We start from the raw sequence: 23,369 nt of genomic DNA, 5'->3' as shown, positions 1-23,369 counted from the left end.
GAATCGGACCCCTGGTCCAATCTTTATGAAACTTGGGAGAAGTTTTGATGAGAGTCACCAGATGCTATGCTGAAAATTTGGTGCCTCTAACTCAAAAAGCTGTCCCCCGCCCCAGACATAGCCCCAGATACCTACAGATCAATTCTCCATTGTATCTATGGGAATCAGTCTCCATAGGGAATAATGGCGTGCCCATCAGACATTTCCCTCCCCCCTCCCCTGGCTTTCTGATGACCTTGAAGCGGGGGGAGGGCCTCCAAACCGGGGGATCCCCTGCCCCCGCCTGGGGATTGGCAACCCTACCTGGACTTCATAGGCAAGCCACTTAATAAGAACGAGGTATTCCAGCAGGGTCCCAGTTTCCCCTGCTCCTGTCTGGGAGGGCGATGACTTTCTTGAGAGGCCTCCTAAGTCAGGGTTGCCAACCTCCAGACAGAGATGCAAAGCGACGCTTCCGTGTATAAATTAGTCTCCGTTGTGCGTCTGAAAGCTAGCACAAATAAAGTTACTCTAACACAAAAATATCACTGGCCTTATCAAAATGTATTTATAGTAAACGAAACATCAGCAGAAGAGCCAAACGCCTAACAATGTATATATATATTTTTAAAAAGTCCACACAGGCAATGCCCTTTTTCTTCAGTCAGTTTCATAGAAAGCGCCGGTTCACTCTGGAACTGTTAAAAAACCGGAAGCTCTGGATCTTAGTGAGAAGGGCCTTGTCGTGATTGGAGCTTGCGGAAAGCCTGGAAGGCGGAAACAGGCTCTGGATTTCCGGATACCTCGTCGAGCTCTTATGCAGTAAAAACAGAAATTTCCTGCACGTCTAAGAATCGACAGTGACAAGCCGACGTTTGCCGGTTCCTCTTGGTGTTAAGGCGGGCCGTTCTGCTTGCGTCACAGGAGACTGAAGCTGCACCTTCTATGAAGCTGACTTAAGAAAAAGGACATTGCCTCTGTGGACTTTAAATATATACTATACTACACTATGATATATAATATTAATATAGATATATATATATATAAATATAGATATATTATTAATATATATTATAATGTATATATATTATAGATATAATATATATACAATATTATATCTCTCTCTCGGCTTGACTTCGCGAACGAAGATTTAAGAAGGGTGCAGTAGTCCACGTCTGCTGCAGGCTCGCTGGTGGCTGACAAGACCAATGTTATATATAATATATATAAATATACACACACATACAGATCTCTGAAGTAGGTGCCTTTTGGTATAGGCATATTTCTCTCAACTTATTCCTGTCAGGGTATATATATATATACAGGATCGATCGATCTGTCTGTCTATCTGTCTGTCTATCTATCTATCTATCTATCTATCTATCTATCTATCTATCTATCTATCTGTCTGTCTGTCTGTCTGTCTGTCTGTCTGTCTGTCTGTCTGTCTGTCTGTCTGTCCGTCCGTCTGTCTGTTAGGGTTGCCAAGTCCAATTAAAGAAAAATCTGGGGACTTTGGGGGCGGAGCCAGGAGACATTGGGGGTGGAGCCAGGAACAAGGGTGTGACAAGCATAACTGAACTCCAAGGGAGCTCTGGCCATCACATTTAAAGGGACAGCACACCTTTTTAAATGCCTTTCTTCCATAGGAAATAATTAAGGATAGGGGCACCATCTTTTGGGGCTCATAGAATTGGACTCTCTGGTCTAATCATTTTGAAACTTGGCGGGTATTTTGGGGAGAGGCACTAGATACTATACTAAAAATTTGGTACCTCTACCTCAAAAATTAGCCCCCCTAGAGCCCCCAATACCCACGGATCAATTCCCTATTATTCCCTATGGGAATCGTTCTCCATAGGGAATAATAGAGTGCCCAGTAGACATTTCCCTCCCCCCCACGCTTTCTAAAGGGGGGGAGGGCCTCCAAACCAGGGAATCCCCTGTCCCCTCCCTCTCTCTCACACACAAATACTTACTACATCTTCTTCCTGCAGAACTTTGCTTGCTGTGAAAACAAAAGCAAAAGAAAGGGAGGGGCCGTTCTGCAAGGAAACTGTTACTGACCCTTTCCAATGAAGCCCTTCCTGTTTCCTGCGCAGCCTTAAAGGGGCACACATTTCACAAACGGATCAGGAGCTCTACAACTACATGATGCCTACACGCATGTTCTCCCCACCCCCCGCTTCCGGATTTTTGGAGAGCGGGGGAGGAAGCTGCAAATTCGGGGGTCCCCCGCCAGGGCAAGGGGGTTGGGCAGCCTACGATAGATAGATAGATAGATAGATAGATAGATAGATAGATAGATAGATAGATAGATAGATAGATAGATAATACACACACACACGTCATTAAGTTTTGGCTCTTCTCCTGCTGATATTTCGTTTGCTAGAAATATATTTTGATAAGGCCAGTTAAATTTTTGTGTTAGAGTAACTTCATTTGTGTTAGCGTTCAGAAGCACAGTCGAGACTAATTTATACACGGAAGCATTGCTTTGTATCCCTGCCACCCGTACCTGTGTTTCACTTTGGTTGCTTAACCTCCAGGTGGGGCCTGGAGATTTCCCAGAATTGCGCTGGATCTCCAGGTGACTGAGATGAGTTCTGCTGCTAAGGGGGGGGGGGTGGACTTTACGGTGTTATATCCTGCTGAGGCCCCACCCCTTCCTCAAACGCTGCCCTCTGCAGGCTCTGCCCATCCCAATCTCCAGGTATTTCCCAACCTGCAGTTGGCAACTCTACCCCACAGCGTCAGGTGGTTCTTGACGGGCCTAATCCAGGACTGGCAACACCGAATGGGGAAAGTGACCTGCCTTGCAGTATCTGAGTACTTGTTAAAGAAGCTTCCCCGCATTTACCAGGAAACGATCTAGATTCACCCAAAATGGGAACAGTAATTATATACCCCTGGCCTGGATAGCCTGGCCTTGGCGGATTTCAGAAGCTAAACAGGGTCAGCTTTGGTTGGTCCTTGGATGAGAGACCCCTAGGCTTCCCAACCCTCCCGCTCTGGCGGGAGTCCCCTGGGTTTGCAGCCTCATCTCCCGGTCTTCAAGAAGTGGGAAGCGGGGGGTGGACATACCTGTAGGCTTCATTATAGAGCTCCTGAGCCGTTTGTAAAATGTCTGCCGCTTTAAGGCTGAGCAGGGAGCAGGGAGCAGGAAGGGCTTGGGAGAACAGCCCCACCCTTTCTTTTGCTTTCACTTTCACAGCAAGAGTTCTCCGGAAGAAGATCTGGTAAGTGTGTGTGTGTGTGTGTGAGGGAGGGGGCAGGGGATTCCCTGGTTTGGAGGCCCTCCCCCCTTTTAGAAAGCGTGGGGGGGGGAGGGAAATGTTTACTGGGCATTCTATTATTCCCTATGGAGAATGATTCCCATAGGGAATAATAGGGAATTCATCCGTTGGTATTGGGGGCTCTGGGGGGGCTATTTTTTGAGGTAGAGGCACCAAATTTTTAGTATAACATCTAGTGCCTCTCCTCAAAATACCCCCCAAGTTTCAAAACGATTGGACCAGAGGGTCCAATTCTATGAGCCCCAAAAGATGGTGCCCCTATACTTCATTATTTCCTATGGAAGAAAGGAATTTTAAAAGGTGTGCTGTCCCTTTAAATGTGATGGCCAGAACTCCCTTGGAGTTCAATTATGCTTCTCACATCCTTGTTCTTGGCTCCACCCCCAATGTCTCCTGGCTCCACCCCCAAAGTCTCCTGGCTCCACCCCCAAAGTCCCCAGATTTTTCTTTAATTGGACTTGGCAACCCTAGAGACCCCTAAGGAAGCAGAGGGGTTTTTTTTGTTGTTGCAGGGACTCCTTTGCATATTAGGCCACACTCCCCTGATGTAGCCAATCCTCCTGGAGCTTCCAGTAGGCCCTGTGAGAAGAGCCCTGTACACTCTTGGAGGATTGGCTGCATCAAGGGGGTGTGGCCTAATAGACAAAGGAGTCCCTGCTACAAAAAAAAAGCCCTGAAGGCAGGTAATGGAAAACCACCTCTGAATGTCTCTTAGAGTTGCCAATCCCTAGGTGGGGGCAGGAGATCCCCGGTTTGGAAGCCCTCCCCCCGCTTCAGGGTAGGGTTGCCAAGTCCAATTCAAGAAATATCTGGGGACTTTGGGGGTGGAGCCAGGAGACTTTGGGGGTGGAGCCAGGAGACATTAGGGGTGGAGTCAAGATCAAGGCTGTGGCGAGCATCATTGAACTCCAAAGGGAGTTCTGGCCATCACATTTAAAGGGACGGCACACCTTTCCAATGCCTTTCTTCCATAGGAAATCATGAAGGATAGGGGCACCTTCTTTTGGGGCTCATAGAATTGGACCCCCTGGTCCAATCCTTTTGAAACTTGGGGGGTATTTTGGGGAGAGGCACTAGATGCTATACTGAAAATTTGGTGCCTCTACCCCCCCCAAAAAAAGCCCCCCCCAGAGCCCCAGATACCCGCAGATCAATTCTCCATGATTTTCGATGGGAATAAATCTCCATAGGGAATAATGGAGTTCCCAGCAGACATTTCCCTCCCCTCCCCCCGCTTTCTGACAACCCTGAAGCGGGGGGAGGGTCTCTAAACCGGGAAATCCCCTGCCCCCACCTGGTGATTGGCAACCTAAAAGGAGTCCCTGCTACAAAAAAAAGCCCTGAAGGAAGGTAATGAAAAAAACCACCTCTGAATGTCTCTTAGGGTTGCCAATCCCCAGGTGGGGGCAGGGGATCCCCTGGTTTGGAAGCCCTCCCCCCGCTTCAGGGCCATCAGAAAGCGGGGAGGGTGGGAGGGAAATGTCTGCTGGGCACTCCATTATTCCCATAGGGTATAATGGAGAATTGATCCACAGGTATCTGGGGTTCAAGGGTGGCCTGTTTTTTGAGATAGAGGAACCAAAGTTTCAGCATAGCATCCAGTGCCTCTCCTCAATATATCCTCCAAGTTTTAAAAGGATTGGACCGGGGGGGGGGGGAGGTCCAATTCTATCACCTCCCAAAGAAGGTGCCCCTATCCTTCATTATTTCCAATGGAGGAAGGCATTTAAAAGGTGTGCAATCACTTTCAATGTGATAGCCAGAACTCCCTTTGGAGTTCAATGATTCTTGGTATAAATAGAATTAAACATAAACCCTTGCTCCCGGCTCCACCCCCAAAGTCCTCAGATATTTCTTGAATTGGACTTGGCAACCTTAATGTCTCTTGCCTTGAAACTCTTCATAGTCACGTAAGTCATCTGCGATGATGACACTTTCCACCACATTTCTGGTTATAATTGCAGTGTAATGCTTTGACAATTCAGGGTTTCCCCTCTGCCTGAATGGTTCTCTTTTTTGTGAGCGCAGTCTCCGTTTTCAGCCAGGCAATGGTTGTTGTGTTGTTTCAGATCTTAACGCTATGCCAGGCATGCCAACTGTGGCTTAAAAAGACAGATCGGTCCCTTCGCCCGAGGAAGAAGATTCGTAGCTGCGGAATTGCTGGGCAGCGCTCCGTTAAAACGACGGATGAAGATATATACGGCTCGATGACCGGAACGGATAGGAGAAGCCAGTCTGCGCTCAGATTTGGGTGAAAGCTGTGATTGACGAGTCTGTTTCCTCTCTTCCCGAATCAAGAGGCACAGAGCTTCCAGTTTTTAGTAGGAACTGTGTAGGTGGAATTATCTGAAAAGATGGCTTTTTATTTGAGTATTTCCCTGTCCTCCCCGCAACCTCCCCTATGTTCCAGGGATGTCGGCTTTATTGTTGGAACGTGGCCTTCCAGAAATGGACTATTCCTCATAAAGAGCGTTTTGTTCCATCGGCAACCCCAAGCGATCCTAGGGCTCTCTTAGCCCGTGCTGGCTGCCAGAGAAACAAGCAGCAAGGTTGATGAAAAGAGAGCCGCGGAAGAGCCTTTCCCATGTCTCCTGTGAACGCAGCCATTTTATAATTGTTTTAAAGGTGTACATCAAGAAATTAAAGGTTTTGCTTTTTAAAAGTGTGGAAGGATAAAACCCGTCTGTGAAAGAAAACGTTCGTGATTTTTATTAGGGACTGGATTAGGGATTTTTCCTTGCTTGTACCCATGATTTTTGTTTTAGCTGTTTCAGGGCCTTTTTTTCAGAGCAGGGACGGCACAAGAATGTAGTTCTGGCTGGCTAGGCATCCAGGGGTGTGGCCTAATACGCAAATGAGCCTCCGCAGGGCTTTCCCCACAAAAAAGCCCCATGCGGAACAATGGTGGTCTCAGGGGGTGTGGCCTAAATGGCAGATGAGTTCCTTCTGAGCTTTTTCTACCAAAAAAAAAAAAAAGCCCGGAACTGTTTGTCTATGTCTTTGTAAATAATTTTTTACTTATTATAATTGTAGAGTGGGTTTCCTGGACCAAACGCAGATGAGCTACACTACCATTCCCTCGACTCGCAATCTTCACAGCAGGTCTTTTGCAAAAGGCATGGATTCACATGGAGAGCCAGTTTGGTGTAGTGGTTAAGTGTGTGGACTCTTATCTGGGAGAACTGGGTTTGATTCCCCACTCCTCCACTTGCAGCTGCTGGAATGGCCTTGGGTCAGCCTTAGCTCTCTTATCTGGGAGAACTGGGTTTGATTCCCCACTCCTCCACTTGCAGCTGCTGGAATGGCCTTGGGTCAGCCATAGCTCTCTTATCTGGGAGAACTGGGTTTGATTCCCCACTCCTCCACTTGCAGCTGCTGGAATGGCCTTGGGTCAGCCGTAGCTCTCTTATCTGGGAGAACTGGGTTTGATACCCCACTCCTCCACTTGCAGCTGCTGGAATGGCCTTGGGTTAGCCTTAGCTCTCTTATCTGGGAGAACTGGGTTTGATTCCCCACTCCTCCAGTTGCAGCTGCTGGAATGGCCTTGGGTCAGCCTTAGCTCTCTTATCTGGGAGAACTGGGTTTGATACCCCACTCCTCCACTTGCAGCTGCTGGAATGGCCTTGGGTCAGTCGTAGCTCTCTTATCTGGGAGAACCGGGTTTGATTCCCTATTCCTCCACTTACAGCTGCTGGAATGGCCTTGGGTCAGCCATAGCTCTCTTATCTGGGAGTACTGGGTTTGATTCCCCACTCCTCCACTTGCAGCTGCTGGAATGGCCTTGGGTCAGTCATAGCTCTCTTATCTGGGAGACCCGGGTTTGATTCCCCACTCCTCCACTTGCAGCTGCTGGAATGGCCTTGGGTCAGCCAGAGCTCTCTTATCTGGGAGACCCGGGTTTGATTCCCCACTCCTCCACTTGCAGCTGCTGGAATGGCCTTGGGTCAGCCAGAGCTCTCTTATCTGGGAGACCCGGGTTTGATTCCCCACTCATCCACTTGCAGCTGCTGGAATGGCCTTGGGTCAGCCAGAGCTCTCTTATCTGGGAGAACCAGATTTGATTCCCCACTCCTCCACTTGCACCTGCTGGAATGGCCTTGGGTCAGCCTTAGCTCTCTTATCTGGGAGAACCGGGTTTGATTCCCCGCTCCTCCACTTGCAGCTGCTGGAATGGCCTTGGGTCAGCCATAGCTCTTTTATCTGGGAGAACCGGGTTTGATTCCCCACTCCTCCACTGGCACCTTCTAGCATGGCCTTGGATCAGCCATAGCTCTGGCAGAGGTTGTCCTTGAAAGGGCAGCTGCTGTGAGAGTCCTCTCAGCCCCACCTACCTCACAGGGAGTCTGTTGTGGGGGAGGAAGGTAAAGGAGATTGTGAGCCGCTCTGAGACTCTTTGGAGTGGAGGGCGGGATATAAATCCAATATCTTCATCTACCTCACAGGGTGTCTGTTGTGGGGGAGGAAGGTAAAGGAGATTGTGAGCCGCTCTGAGACTCTTCAGAGTGGAGGGCGGGATATAAATCCAATATCTTCATCTACCTCACAGGGTGTCTGTTTTGGGGGAGGAAGGGAAAGGAGATTGTGAGCCGCTCTGAGACTCTTCGGAGTGGAGGGTGGGATATAAATCCAATATCTTCATCTACCTCACAGGGTGTCTGTTGTGGGGGAGGAAGGGAAAGGAGATTGTGAGCCGCTCTGAGACTCTTCAGAGTGGAGGGTGGGATATAAATCCAATATCTTCATCTACCTCACAGGGTGTCTGTTGTGGGGGAGGAAGGGAAAGGAGATTGTGAGCCGCTCTGAGACTCTTCGGAGTGGAGGGTGGGATATAAATCCAATATCTTCTTCTACCTCACAGGGCGTCTGTTGTGGGGGAGGAAGGTAAAGGAGATTGTGAGCTGCTCTGAGACTCTTTGGAGTGAGGGCAGATATAAATCCAATATCTTCATCTACCTCACAGGGTGTCTGTTGAGGGGGAGGAAGGGAAAGGAGATTGTGAGCCGCTCTGAGACTCTTCGGAGTGGAGGGTGGGATATAAATCCAATATCTTCTTCTACCTCACAGGGCGTCTGTTGTGGGGGAGGAAGGTAAAGGAGATTGTGAGCTGCTCTGAGACTCTTTGGAGTGAGGGCAGATATAAATCCAATATCTTCATCTACCTCACAGGGTGTCTGTTGAGGGGGAGGAAGGGAAAGGAGATTGTGAGCCGCTCTGAGACTCTTCGGAGTGGAGGGTGGGATATAAATCCAATATCTTCATCTACCTCACAGGGTGTCTGTTGTGGGGGAGGAAGGTAAAGGAGATTGTGAGCTGCTCTGAGACTCTTTGGAGTGAGGGCAGATATAAATCCAATATCTTCATCTACCTCACAGGGTGTCTGTTGAGGGGGAGGAAGGGAAAGGAGATTGTGAGCCGCTCTGAGACTCTTCAGAGTGGAGGGTGGGATATAAAGCCAATATCTTCTTCTTCTTCTAGATGGACCTACGACCCGGTGATATCTTCAGGCAGCCTCCTCAAAGTGATAATAGTGGCCTGCCTTTCAGGACTTTAGTAAGAAAAATTACTGAGTGTGTGTGTGTGTGTGGGGGGGGGGGGTTGGAGGGTTAGACAAGGGTCAGAGAGACCCAGGTTGTAATCCTTACTCTGCTATGGGATAACCTCTCAACCAAACCTGCCTCACAGGAGAAAAAAAGGAGAAGGGGCGAAACTACTTAGAAGTCTCTGTAAGAGGAAAAAAAGTAGGGTATAAATGTACTAAATAAATAACAGTATATATGTGAAGTACCTCTGAAATATCTTTTACCAATTGATACTACTGGGCCATCTAACCCAGGGGTGTCAAACTCATTCGTAATAAGGGCCAAATCTGACATAAATGAGACCTTGCCTGGCCGAGGTAAGATTAGGTAGGAGAGGTAAAATTTTATAAAAAAAACTTAAACATGCTTAAAATATTATCACTCATTGGTTTTAAAGATGCTTTCTTTGTATTTAGCCATGGGATCCAGGGACCTGGGCAAAGGAAGGTCTGGCTCTTTCCTTCCTTCCCCAGAGGACTGGGGGGGGGGGGAGCCTCAGCCAATAGAAGGAAGAGAGGCATGGCTCGGTAGCTCTGCTGTGTGATTGAGAGAGAGCCTAGCAAAGGAAGCTCTCCCTCCACCCTTCCTTCCCAAGGGAGGAGCCTCAGCCAATGGAGAAAATAGAGGTTTTGCTCTGTAGTGCCTGTGCAATTGAGCAAGCCTTGCAAAGCAAGCTGTGATGCAGAAGGAAGCAAGAGAGAGGGAGAAGGAAGCAGATGACCGGCAATTGCTCGGGGGCCTCGGCCTCTCTGCCCTGTTGTTGGCTCTCCAGAGGAATTGAACTGTGTGAGACAGGATGCTGGACAAGATGGACCACTGGTCTGATCCAGCAGGGCTCTTCTGATGTTCTTAGGAAGGCCTTGGCCTAGGGTGGCCAGACCGTCCCGGTCACCCGGGAATGTCCCACTTCTGGGTCCTAATTCCCGCCTCCCGACCTGCCTATACCGGGACCATTACAAGTCCCGGTTTAGCCAGTGAGAGGAGCCGGGCATGGGCGGGGCCAGGAAGCGGGGGGAGGCTGCGCTGCTGCTGCCTCTTCTCCGTAGCTGCTCCTCTGAGATGGGCTCAGCCTGAGCCCATCTCGGAGGAGCAGCTGCGGAGAAGCGTGGCAAGCCCCGAATCTGGGTCCTTCTAGGACCCTGAGCAGCAATGCTGGAGGAGCAGGAGCAGGCCGGACTTGCGCCCCGCCCCTCCACTCCCTGCAGGGGCAAAGGCGGCATGCGTGGGCCTGCTTCACTTCTCCGCCCGGCCCCTCTGCTGTGCGGGCGGCAAGGGGCATGCTGGGCCGGCCTCGGAGGAGAAGGAGGCGGCCGGAGGAGGAGGAGGCGGCATGGCTGCGGCGGAGGCGCGCTGGCCTTCCGAGCCAAGGACTTGGTAAGTCCGGGGGTGATGCGGAAGGTGGGAGGGGAGCTGTGCTGCGCTGGTAGCCGAGGGAGAGGCCCTCCTCGCCTTCCCTGCTGGCCCTAGGCTTCCCAACCCCCCCCCTTCATCCCCCGGTGGGTCTCCAGAAATCAGGAAGCGGGGTGGGGGTGGGGGCTGGAGGGGGGGAGAACATACCTGTAGGTGTAGCAGTTTGTAAAATGCCTGCCCCTTTAAGGCTGGCCTGGGCAGGAAGGAGGAAACAGGAAGGGCTTCGGAGAACGGCCCCTCCCTTTCTTTGCTTTCGTTTTCACAGCAGGCAGAGGGAAGAAGACCAAGTGCGGTAGGTGTTTGTGTGTGTGTGTGAGAGGGAGGGGGCCCGGGGCAAGGAGGGGTGATTCCTTGGTATGGAGGCCCTTCCCCCCCTTTAGAAAGCGTGTGTGTGTGGGGGGGGGAGGGAAATGTCTACTAGGCACTCTATTATTCCCTATGGAGAACAATTCCCATAGGGAATAATGGGGGATTGATCCGTGGGTATTGGGGGCTCTGGGGGGGCTATTTTTTGAGGTAGAGGCACCAAATTTTTAGTATAGCATCTAGTGCCTCTCCCCAAAATACCCCCCAAGTTTCAAAACGATTGGACCAGAGGGTCCAATTCTATGAGCCCCAAAAATGGTGCCCCTATCCTTAATTATTTCCTATGGAAGAAAGGCATTTTAAAAGGTGAGCTGTCCCTTTAAATGTGATGGCCAGAACTCCCTTGGAGTTCAATTATGCTTGTCACATCCTTGTTCTTGGCTCCACCCCCAAAGTCTCCTGGTTCCACCCCCAAAGTCTCCTGGCTCCGCCCCCAAAGTCCCCAGATTTTTCTTCAGTTGGACTTGGCAACCCTAGCTGGCCCGGCCTCCACAGGGTTTAAACTGGCACTGATATGAACTTTGGAACTGTACTCAGATCAGCTCTGATGCCTAGAAACTACCTCTGTGTGCTTGCTGTGTAATAGCACTCAGGATAGTCCTCTTCAAGCTTCAACATCCAAATTTCCAGGAATTTCCAACCCAGAGTTGGTAACCCTAGCTCTATCACAGATTTAGGAGGTCTTTGATTGCTGATTTAGGAGGTCTTTGATTGCTGGGGAGGGGGTCAGTAGTAGGAAGTACCCATACAGGGAGCACATACATTGAAGGTGGAGGTATTGTGACTCAATTCACACCCTACATTTTTTATAAACATGGCACTTAGGTATGCATTTTGCAGGGACAAATGTAGTCATATTCTAATATGTTAAATGTGCCTATTTGCAGTGTTTGGTTTAGCATTCCTTGTTAACTGAACTTTCCAGCACTTATGGTAGATGCATTTCTCTGATGCATAAAATACATATATGTTAGACAATAATTTACATGGAATTTCCATCTCATTATAAAACATTGGGTGTAATTTTGCATAACTAAAGGTAATGGATTGGGCATGCAATAAAAATCCCAGTTTTATTTGATCATTACTTAAGTCCTTTCTTTCATATTTGCATAGTGGCATGATAAGAGTTATAATTTGCTTTGTTTTAATTTAGTGTCAATAAAATTGATTCAGACATCTGTTTCCAAAACAGAAAAAAGTGTTGTTTTTCCAACATGAATTTTTAAAGTAAAAGATTGCCTGCTTCTTTTAAATTTTGCCCCAGAGGTTTTACTTTAAGAGCATATTCCTACAGCTGCAAACCTGGTAGAAATTTGCAAAGTCCCATCCACTCCAATTATCTAATTAACATTGACCAGAGTTTTAATATTGCTGCTTGGTAATTCCATTGGCCATTCCATCTAAGAATTGTACACAAATTTTAAGTCAGCAGCCAATATGGTATTCCTGCAGCACAGATTAGTAAAGCTGCAGTACTACAGTCCAAGCCCTCTGTTCACGACCTGAGTTTGATCCTGGCGGAAGCTGGGTTCAAGTAGCCAGCTCAAGGTTGGCTCAGCCTTCCATCCTTCCGAGGTCGGTAAAATGAGTACTTTCTGGGGGGAAAGTGTAGATGACTGGGGAAGGCAGTGGCAAACCACCCCGTAAAAAGTCTGCCATGAAAAACATTGTGATGTGATGTCACCACAGAGTCAGAAATTACTGTTTTGGAGAATTTGTACCAGTATACCATTAACGTACTACAGTAGCAATTTCTGAAGGTGTGTAAAGCGGAACTAAATTTATTGTGCTTGGAGCATGAGTAGATGGAAAAATTCAGTTGAAAAAAGGAGGCAAATAACAAGGAACATGTTCAGATACTTGATAGCTCACTATAGGAGCAAGGGAAGACATGTACTGAAAGTATATATAATACTGAAATCTGTTGGTTATCTTACAGAATGCAACTAATGGACATGTAGTTTTACTACTTGTGATTGTGGCTTTGGAATTACTGTCTAGAAAGCTCCATTAAGTTCTGTATGGTCAGTAACAATAATAAAGTTAAGCACTTTAAAATTAAGCATTGATGCATGCCATTTAAGACCATGCTTAACTATTTAATTGAAGTTAATAGGACTGAAGTGTTTAGCTCTGGCTAGATTGTGCAAATATATCAGTGTCTTTGCAAATGTTAAAATGCTTCCCAGCTATGGATCTCTTGATTAAGGGTATGCAAACCCCCTCCCCCCATATTTCTTGGTTCAGGTCTATAGGATTAAAAAAAATCCAGTATTTCTGAAAAATCCCAGATCCCAGTATCGGTATGGTATTTGGATCCTGGATTCTTCAGAAATCCCAATTTTTTCTGGGTCCAATAGACCCAAGAAGAAAAATATCTGTAGTTTTAAAAAAACCCGCCCTGACTCTGGGGCTTCTCCTTGCAGCATGGTTTAAATTGTGCTTAAAGAAAAACTGGCCCCAGGATCTGCTTGTGGCAAGGAAGGAGATCACTCCTTGCTGCACACTGACTTGGCTGGGAGTGCTTCTCCTGGAGAAGCTATCCCCAGGATCCTTCCTTCCTTCCTTCCTTCCTTCCTTCCTTCCTTCCTTCCTTCCTTCCTTCCTTCCTTCCTTCCTTCCTTCCGTGGCTCTCAAATATCCGATGTTCATGTCTTGCGGCTCTCAAACATCTGACCTTTATTCTGTGTTGCTCTTTTGTTAAGCAACTCTGGCCACCCCTGGAGTAGACAATACTGACTTTGGTGGACCCAAGCACTGATTCAGTGTAAGGGAGCTTTGTGTTTGTGTCTTCTGGTGCTTTCAGACATACCACCCAAATCCTTTCAGCAAAGGCCAGATAGGAGTTATGGGCAGTGTTTGCCTGCAGTGCAATTTTGTTCTCAAATCCTGTATTTACTTCATCAGTATATGGGATAAGGCACTTTCTCAACTGTGCTGCATAATGCAGCCTATTTTGTCCTGTTTGCTCTGTTGGCTCTATCTGCGCCACCTTCATCACTTTCGGGGTGTGGATCCCCCAGTGGGGTGGTCTCCCGACTCCCTCCGCCGGCTGTTTCTGATAGCCCTGCGCCCCCTCTTTCATTTGATATGTGTCCCGTGCGGATGCCACCCTCCCGCCGGGAGATGCCGCAAAATGAGCCCCCTTGAGGCTTATGGCGGCAGGGCTCGGGGGAAGCGAGCTAGACTGCTGTTCTTTTGAGGGGTCATAGAGTGTTTCGAGCCCGTCCCTGTGGCATCGGTCCCATCGTTGTGGGGCCCAGGGGGCCGGCGCAGCGGCACGCTGAAGCAGCCTGTCGGTCACTTCCGGGTTCCTGTCCTGCATCTCGACCTGTGTTATTAGTGACAGGCTGCTTCGGCGTGCTGCTGCGCCGGCCCCCTGGGTCCCACAACGATGGGACCGATGCCACAGGGACGGGCTCGAAACACTCTATGACCCCTCAAAAGAACAGCAGTCTAGCTCGCTTCCCCCGAGCCCTGCCGCCATAAGCCTCAAGGGGGCTCATTTTGCGGCATCTCCCGGCGGGAGGGTGGCACCCGCACGGGACACATATCAAATGAAAGAGGGGCGCAGGGCTATCAGAAACAGCCGGCGGAGGGAGTCGGGAGCCCACCCCACTGGGGGATCCACACCCCGAAAGTGATGAAGGTGGCGCAGATAGAGCCAACAGAGCAAACAGGACAAAATAAATAGGCTGCATTATGCAGCACGGTTGAGAAAGTGCCTTATCCCATATACTGATGAAGTATATACAGGATTTGAGAGCAAAATTGTTTCCGGCGGTGATATTTGGGGGATTTTTGGGGACGTCACAGGAAGTGCTGTGAAGTCACTTCCTGTTTCCGGCAGTGGCATTTGGGGGAAATGATGTCATTTGGGGGAAGTGATGTCACAGGAAGTGATGTCACTTCCTGCTTCCGGCAGGTGGCGCAGGGGGGGAAATGATGTCACAGGAAGTGATGCCACTTCCTTTTCCCGGTGGTGGCATGACGTCACCGGAAGTGACGTCACTTCCTGTTTCCGGCGGCGCACGCGCTTCGCGCGCGCACCCCTACCTTTCCCCTCCCCAAGGTGTCCCTGCCTGGCCTTCAGACATTATGGCCACCCTACCTTGGCCTCTGCCCTGTTGTTGGCCCTCCAGAGGAATTGATTGGCCACTGTGTGAGACAGGATGCTGGACAAGATGGATCACTGGTCTGATCCAGCAGGGCTCTTCTGATGTTCTTAGGAAGGCCTTGGCCTCTGCCCTGTTGTTGGCCCTCCAGAGGAATTGATTGGCCACTGTGTGAGACAGGATGCTGGACAAGATGGACCACTGGTCTGATCCAGCAGGGCTCTTCTGATGTTCTTAGGAAGGCCTTGGCCTCTGCCCTGTTGTTGGCCCTCCAGAGGAATTGATTGGCCACTGTGTGAGACAGGATGCTGGACAAGATGGATCACTGGTCTGATCCAGCAGGGTTCTTCTGATGTTCTTATGAAGGCCTCAGCCTCTGCCCTGTTGCTGACCCTCCAGAAGAACTGACTGGACCGGATGCTGAACTAGGTGAACCACTGATCTGACCCAGCAGGATTCTTTTGATGTTCTTATGCTCTACTCAACAGGGCCGCAAAATATCTTACATCCTCTTCCGTTATATCCTCACATCAACCCGGTGAGGTAGGTTAGGCTGAAGCTCCAAATCACCCAGTAAACTTCCAAGGCAGAGCAGGGGTTTGAACTTGAGTCTTCAACATCCTAGTCTGATATTCCAACCACTACATACTGGCTCCACAGCAGCCCATGATTTCTGCAAAACCCTCCTCCAACATCACATTTCATAGGAATCGATTTTCTTCTTGTCATATAACTAGGGGTGGAATTCTAGCAGGAGCTCCTTTGCATATTAGGCCACACCTCCTTGATATAGCCAATCCTCCAAGAGCTTACAAGGCTCTTTTTTTGTAAGTTCCTGGAGGATTGGCTACATCAGGGGTCCTGCTAGAATTCCAGCCCTGCATATAACAAAGAATGAAGTAACGTTAAGGTAAAGGCAGTCCCCTGTGCAAGCACCAGTCGTTTCTGACTCTGGGGTGACGTCACATCACAACGTTTTCATGGCAGACTTTTTACGGGGGTGGTTTGCCATTGCCTTCCCCAGTCATCTGCACTTTCCCCCCAGCAAGCTGGGTCCTCATTTGACCGCCCTCGGAAGGATGGAAGGCTGAGTCAACCTTGAGCCAGCGACCTGAACCCAGCTTCTGCCGGGATCGAACTCAGGTCGTGAGCTGAGAGCTTGGACTGCAGTACTGCAGCTTTACCACTCTGCGCCATGGGGATGCTTAAAGTAATGTTCGCCTCCTCTCATTCTTGCTGTCTTCCCCCCGCCCGCCAAAGAAATCTTTTGCTTTAATTGAAATGTTCCACAATAGCGACCTTTCTGTATCACACGCGGGAACACGGCAGGTTACAAACAGACACATACAAAATGTAACACGTACGCACACACCATTATTTTTTAAAAAAAGATTTCTAAAGCAGGAAACACACCCACAATGGTCAATTTCTGCTGCAGAACACATTGACGTGATGGCCGACCCTGTGTGCTATACGGCATGAGACAGGGTGTACAGGTGGCACGGATGCGGGGGACACCAAAAACCGCAATGGAGGAATGCGCTAATGGCCAAATACGGAACTTGCAAAGTAGCTAGAGGGGAACTGCAGAGGCAGCTGGGAAATTAGATATTTGGGAGAGGCGAGAAAAGGGTCACATTTGGAACCTGAAGAAGACTGCAGATTTATACCCCGCCCTTGTCTCTGAATCAGAGGCTCAAAGCGGTTTACAATCTCCTATATCTCCTCCCCCCACAAAAGAAGAAGACTGCAGATTTATACCCCGCCTTTCTCTCTGAATCAGAGGCTCAGAGTGGCTTACAATCTCCTATATCTCTTCCCCCCACAACAGAAGAAGACTGCAGATTTATACCCTGCCCTTCTCCCTGAATCAGAGGCTCAGAGTGGCTTACAATCTCCTATATCTCCTCCCACCACAACAGAAGAAGAAGACTGCAGATTTATACCCCGCTCTTCTCCCTGAATCAGAGGCTCAGAGAGGCTTACAATCTCCTATATCTCCTCCCCCCACAACAGAAGAAGACTGCAGATTTATACCCCGCCCTTCTCTCTGAATCAGAGACTCAGAGTGGCTTACGATCTCCTATATCTCCTCACCCCACAACAGAAGAAGACTGCAGATTTGTACCCCGCCCTTCTCCCTGAATCAGAGGCTCAGAGCGGCTTACAGTCTCCTATATCTCCTCCCCCCACAACAGAAGAAGACTGCAGATTTATACCCCGCCCTTCTCTCTGAATCAGAGACTCAGAGTGTCTTACAATCTCCTATATCTCCTCCCCCCACAACAGAAGAAGAAGACTGCTGATTTATACCCCACCCTTCTCTCTGAATCAGAGGCTCAGAGCGGCTTACAGTCTCCTATATCTTCTCCCCCCACAACAGAAGAAGACTGCAGATTTATACCCCGTCCTTCTCCCTGAATCAGAGACTCAGAGTGGCTTACAGTCTCCTGTATCTCCTTCCCCCACAACAGAAGAAGAAGACTGCAGCTTTATACCCCGCTCTTCTCTCTGAATCATAGACTCAGAGTGGCTTGCAATCTCCTATATCTTCTCTCCCCACAACAGACACCCTGTGAGGTGGGTGGGGCTGAGAGAGCTCTCACAGAAGCTGCCCTTTCAACTCCTGCAAGAGCTATGGCTGACCCAAGGTCATTCCAGCAGCTGCAAGTGGAGGAGTGGGGAATCAAATCTGGTTCTCCCAGAGAAGAGTCCATGCGCTTAACCACTACACCAAACTGGCTGTGGTTAGCAACAGCTCTGGATACCCCATTCAGTTTTTTTTTCAAGAGTACAACCTCACCCGATCTACTCTTGTGCAACTTCAAGTCCAGGGGTGGCCACATAGAATAAATGTCAGATGTCTGAGAGCCACAAGACAGGAGATCAGATGTTTGAGAGCGACAAGGAAGGAAGGGAGGAAGAGAGGCAAACAGACGGGGGGAGGAGGAAGGAGGGGGAGTAGAAAGAAAACAACTTTAACCTGAAATGCATTCTCCAAGCCTCCAGCTGGCTTGGCAAAGTGATTGAAAGAGACAAATGCCTTCTCCAAGCTGGCCAATGGGGCAGTGGGGGCTTCTGAGAGCCACACAATATGTGTGAAAGAGCCCAGTTTGGCCACCCCTGGTCTAGTCGTTTTGATGGTGGAACACGTCCTTCAGCTTTAGAAGGGCTACCTTGGACCATATTGTTTTGCCTCCAGACTCAGAAAGGTGAGGAAGACAGAGAAAAGTTGTTTTCAGTAGAATGGAAGCAACATGGACGAAAATTCAGCCAACTTTCCAGTACTCGAATTTAACACTTTGAATGGGGGGAGGGGGGAAGTTTTCAAATTATTTCGTTAAAACTGGCCGGAAGGGGTATCGGACAAGACAAATAAATGTTCCATTTTTCGTGGATGACTTTTAAGGCGTAAATATAAAGCATGATGTATTACTTGTCACCCAGTCGATTCCGATTTACGGTGTCTGAAGAAGCCATGTCCTGTTGTTAACAGCCTTGCTTGGGTCTTGCAAATGGAAGGCCACAGCTTCCATTTAATTGAGTCCATCCATCTCACGTTGGGTCTTCTTCTTTTCCCATAGCCTTCAACTTTTTCTAATGTTATTGTCTTTTCCAGTCAGTAAGCATATTACCACATTTTTAGACCTTCCCTCTCCCCACCGGTAGTATCCATAGCTGGAAATCTAAAGTTGAAAAAATTCACTTGAAAAGTTCCCATTCCCCTCAAATGTATTTCATGGGGCAGGGTCCCCACAGACAAGGGAAGTTTCATTTTAGTCCCTTTGATTTCATTCCAGTTCTGTTGTCGTCTCTTCGATCTAATTCTATTGCTTAGTAAGGCTTTACGGGTAGACCTGTACAGGTTGTACCTGGATCTGCCGGGATGACTAACTTCCCCTGCGGGTACAGTTTTCTCTTTCCACCTAGCCCGAGACAAAAAACCCCCAAACAAAATATACATGGCTGCTCAGAAATGAGTCATGAAGAGGGCAGAAGCTGACAGAAATCTCCCCCAATCTCTTCTCGTCGATTTCATCAATTCAGGAAAGCTGCTTTCCTCACATTAAATAAATAAAAAATGAAAAGAAAGCACGGTAAAACCAAACCTCCTTAAATACATTTCACTTATTGTATAGTGCATTGCCCGTATAACATTATGTCTTATTCAGTAGGAGCTTTATCTCATTCTCTCTCCTTTCTGTTTTGAAAAACGTGCTTCTTTCCCTCACCTTTACATTTCTTTATTTTTTTCACAAACAAAACAAACAAACACACAAAAAAGACCCCTTTAATTTTTCTTTCTCTCAAGAAAGTTCAGCTCTCAAACCTGGGTGATTTTTTTGTGTAGGGGGATTTCTGTCCCTAACAGAAAGACGGATTCACAATCCCCTCTGCTGTTCTTTCAAACAAGAGGCCTGCTGTCCATTTCCCACAAGCCTTTGCAACTCCTGCCATTTTGGTGTAATGTCAACACCGGGAATTTTGTGGCGCCTCAGTCTGAAGGGGTGTGAGCGATACAAAGAAGCGTTGAGGTTTAAAAATCCAGAATGAGCGAGGAAAAGATGGCAGCTAGGGGTACCGACGGAAGGCTGTCCTCAGAGATAGTCATCCTCGCTGGAAGGGGAGGTCAGCCCGGAGTCTTCAGGATCGGAGTCTGACGGGCTTTCTGAGGGACTCCGGCTCATCTTCCACACGTGGGTGGAAAACGTCTTTCCCCAGCTGCAGGGGTGACCCACGGCCCCGAGCTGACAGAGGAGAGCCAGGGTAGCCGGCCAGTGGCTTCTCTCAGTTCACTTGCTGCCTTTTGCACTCCTGTGTTTGCTCATCGCCGTCAGCATCTGGCTGATGTAGGAGGTCAAGAGGTCGTCCATCTTGTAGCCCTGACAAAAAAGGGGAGGAGGGGAGTGATGAGTTTGTTTAGGCGGAATAGTTTCTCCTCAAGGTATCTACCAATCCACAATTATTTTTTTTATTTGATTTTTAGCCTGCCCTTCCCTTAGAACAGTCTCAGGGCAGGTTACATCATAAAAACAAGCAACAGTAAAAAAAAAGCAGGTTACATCATAAAAACAATCAACAGTAAAAAAAGCAATATAAAATCTAAAATTACAGAGTAACAATAGGTACTAAAATGGCAAATTCTGCCCCACAGACATGGCTTATTGTCCAGTTCCAGCAGGTCTTATAGCACTGGGATGGAATGAAAGGGGAGGCCGGTAACAAGTGATGTCCACTGCCTCAGCTGAAAGCCTGGTGAAAGAGCTCTGTTTTACAGGCCCTGCGGAATTGAAGTAGGTCCTGCAAGGCCAAGATCTCCAAGGGGAGCTCATTCCGCCAGGCAGGGGCCAGGTCTGAAAAGGCCCTGGCCCTCGTTGAGGCCAGATGGACGTCTCTCGAGCCGGTTATCACCAGAAGTTGTTTGGTTGCTGATCGTAAAGACCTACAGGGCTCATACAGGGAGAGGCGGCCCCGTAGCTATGAGAAATAAATATCAGGAGCATAGGCCTGTTGGTCTGCAGTATGAGAACTATCTTTGAATCCTGTAGCATCTTAGAGACAAATGAGATTTTCAGGGTAGAAACTTTTGAGAGTTGAAGCTCGGTATCTGACAAAGGGCTTTTTTTGCATTCTCATTTTCCTCACTTGCAAATTCCTGTTTCATCAGGGTCCTCCCCTTTCCCCCAGTTCTGCATGCATTTTCCTCCCTCTAGTGGCCAATTCAATATTACACTGGGTTATGTCCAGCATAAAACCCTGCAGTTTAAATCTGCAGGGAGATATGCCAAACATACACCGGTGTAATATCGAATTGACCACTGGGGGCAGCAAAACAATCTGGTATAGAACCTCCTCCCTCCCCTTAAGAAATCGGATCTTACAAGTGTGGAAAAAGAGAATGTGGAAAATACTGAAGAGAACTTTGACTCTCAAAAGCTCATGCCTTGAAATTCTCGTTAGTCTCTGATGGGCTACTGGATGCACAAAAGAAAAAAAGAAAGAAAAAGAAATTGTTGAAAAAGTTATCAAGCAACATCAAATATCCTAAAATAGAGTTGTCAAACTCATTTGTTATGAGGGCCGGGATCTGAAATAAATGAGACCTTGTCGGGCCAGGCCATGGGCTTCCTAAAATGTAATGGCAGGTAGTGGAGGTATTTATTTATTTATTTATTACTTTAAATTTCTATCCCGCCCTCTCCGCAAGCGGACTCAGGGTGGCTAACGACATACATTTTTACAATTTAACCAATAAAAACTACAATTTAAAATTATTTAAAACACTTAAACATCAAACAGTGCTGTATCACTATGATATAATTTAACATAAATATAAATGTAAATGGTGATCATGGTACTCTGTAATGGTGTAGAGTGGCAGCTCTCTCCCAAATTAGGTTAGATCTCAAAGGCCCGTCGAAACAGTTCGGTCTTACAGGCCCTGCGGAAAGTGGAAAGATCCCGTAGGGCCCTTATGGCCTCTGGGAGAGTGTTCCACAATTCTGGCGCAGAAACTTTATAACTGACACAGACATAGCAATTAAAGATTTTTTAAAAACTTAAAATTAAACATGCTTAAAAGATTAGCACCCTTGCAATGTTTTGTTTACTTAACAGTTTCTGATAACTGGTGTCACTTGCTCTGAATTATTGCATCAAAACCCGGAGACAATGTCTGTGCTGTAGCAATCCTGAGAATGCTACGCTGTTCAGGTGCATGTCTGTAAGTAGCAAACCTACTTTTGATTTATTGAGATTGATTACAGAAATCTCACGATCAATGCTTGGAGCCTAAGACCCAGGGGAAAACATTGAATGGCTGGGCATTGTGAGCTTTTGTACATCAGTTGCTTCATGCGCTGGTCAGCCAGGGAAGAAAACAGTGGCTTTGCTCTGTAGCTCCTGTGCGATCGAGCAAGCCTGACAGAGCAAGCTGTGATGCAGAAGGAAGCAAGAGAGAGAGATGGCAGCAGATGACAGTGAGTTGCTCGCGGGCCTGATAGTTGCTCGCGGACCTGTGCCCAGCCCTCTCCCACTTCAGAGGGAGCCGGGAAGAGGTCTTTCCGGCTCCCTTTGAAGTGGGAGAGGGCCAGGCACGGGGTGGGCCAAGCGGTCGCGCTTTGCATGAAGAAGAAGAAGTTATTGGATTTATATCTCGCCCTCCACTCCGAAGAGTCTCAGAGCGGCTCACTATCTCCTTTACCTTCCCCTTCCCCACAACAGACACCCTGTGAGGTAGATGAAGATACTGGATTTATATCCCGCCCTCCACTCCGAAGAGTCTCAGAGCGGCTCACAATCTCCTTTCCCTTCCTCTCCCACAACAGACACCCTGTGAGGTAGATGAAGATACTGGATTTATATCCCGCCCTCCACTCCGAAGAGTCTCAGAGCGGCTCACAATCTCCTTTCCCTTCCTCCCCCACAACAGACACCCTGTGAGGTAGATGAAGATATTGGATTTATATCCCGCCCTCCACTCCGAAGAGTCTCAGAGCGGCTCACAATCTCCTTTCCCTTCCTCTCCCACAACAGACACCCTGTGAGGTAGATGAAGATACTGGATTTATATCCCGCCCTCCACTCCGAAAAGTCTCAGAGCGGCTCACAATCTCCTTTCCCTTCCTCCCCCACAACAGACACCCTGTGAGGTAGATGAAGATATTGGATTTATATCCCGCCCTCCACTCCGAAGAGTCTCATAGCGGCTCACAATCTCCTTTACCTTCCCCTTCCCCACAACAGACACCCTGTGAGGTAGATGAAGATACTGGATTTATATCCCGCCCTCCACTCCGAAGAGTCTCAGAGCGGCTCACAATCTCCTTTCCCTTCCTCTCCCACAACAGACACCCTGTGAGGTAGATGAAGATACTGGATTTATATCCCGCCCTCCACTCCGAAGAGTCTCAGAGCGGCTCACAATCTCCTTTCCCTTCCTCCCCCACAACAGACACCCTGTGAGGTAGATGAAGATATTGGATTTATATCCCGCCCTCCACTCCGAAGAGTCTCAGAGCGGCTCACAATCTCCTTTCCCTTCCTCTCCCACAACAGACACCCTGTGAGGTAGATGAAGATATTGGATTTATATCCCGCCCTCCACTCCGAAGAGTCTCAGAGCGGCTCACAATCTCCTTTCCCTTCCTCCCCCACAACAGACACCCTGTGAGGTAGATGAAGATATTGGATTTATATCCCGCCCTCCACTCCGAAGAGTCTCAGAGCGGCTCACAATCTCCTTTCCCTTCCTCCCCCATAACAGACACCCTGTGAGGTAGATGAAGATATTGGATTTATATCCCGCCCTCCACTCCGAAGAGTCTCAGAGCAGCTCACGATCTCCTTTACCTTCCTCCCCCACAACAGACACCCTGTGAGGTAGATGAAGATATTGGATTTATATCCCGCCCTCCACTCCGAAGAGTCTCAGAGCAGCTCACTATCTCCTTTACCTTCCTCCCCCCACAACAGACACCCTGTGAGGTGGGTGGGGCTGGAGAGGGCTCTCCCAGCAGCTGCCCTTTCAAGGACAACTTCTGCCAGAGCTCTGGCTGACCCAAGGCCATTCCAGCAGGTGCGAGTGGAGGAGTGGGGAATCAAACCCGGTTCTCCCAGAT

At 48.5% G+C, this 23,369-nt stretch overlaps 2 protein-coding genes across 2 annotated transcripts in view; one reads left to right on the top strand and one right to left on the bottom strand.

Moving 5' to 3' along the window:
• LOC132569154 (glycerophosphodiester phosphodiesterase domain-containing protein 5-like) overlaps window positions 1-5,741 on the top strand; it is a 29,866-nt gene extending 24,125 nt beyond the window's left edge. The window contains 1 exon segment of the mRNA XM_060235340.1: window positions 5,686-5,741. Coding sequence (XP_060091323.1) covers window positions 5,686-5,741 — 56 coding nt within the window.
• A 13,237-nt stretch (window positions 5,742-18,978) lies between these two features.
• Window positions 18,979-23,369, bottom strand: part of LOC132568842 (unconventional myosin-VIIa-like) — a 48,229-nt gene continuing 43,838 nt past the window's right edge. Inside the window, exon 15 of the mRNA XM_060235025.1 lies at window positions 18,979-19,631. Within this exon, the coding sequence (XP_060091008.1) occupies window positions 19,542-19,631 (90 nt within the window). The 3' untranslated portion in view covers window positions 18,979-19,541. The remainder of the gene's footprint in view (window positions 19,632-23,369) is intronic.

This window comes from Heteronotia binoei, chromosome 3 (genome assembly GCF_032191835.1).
Source record: "Heteronotia binoei isolate CCM8104 ecotype False Entrance Well chromosome 3, APGP_CSIRO_Hbin_v1, whole genome shotgun sequence".
In the NCBI taxonomy this organism is placed as follows: Eukaryota; Metazoa; Chordata; class Lepidosauria; order Squamata; family Gekkonidae; genus Heteronotia; species Heteronotia binoei.
The sequence above is the reverse complement of the archived record's forward strand: the minus strand, read 5'-3'. Positions and strand labels throughout refer to the sequence as shown.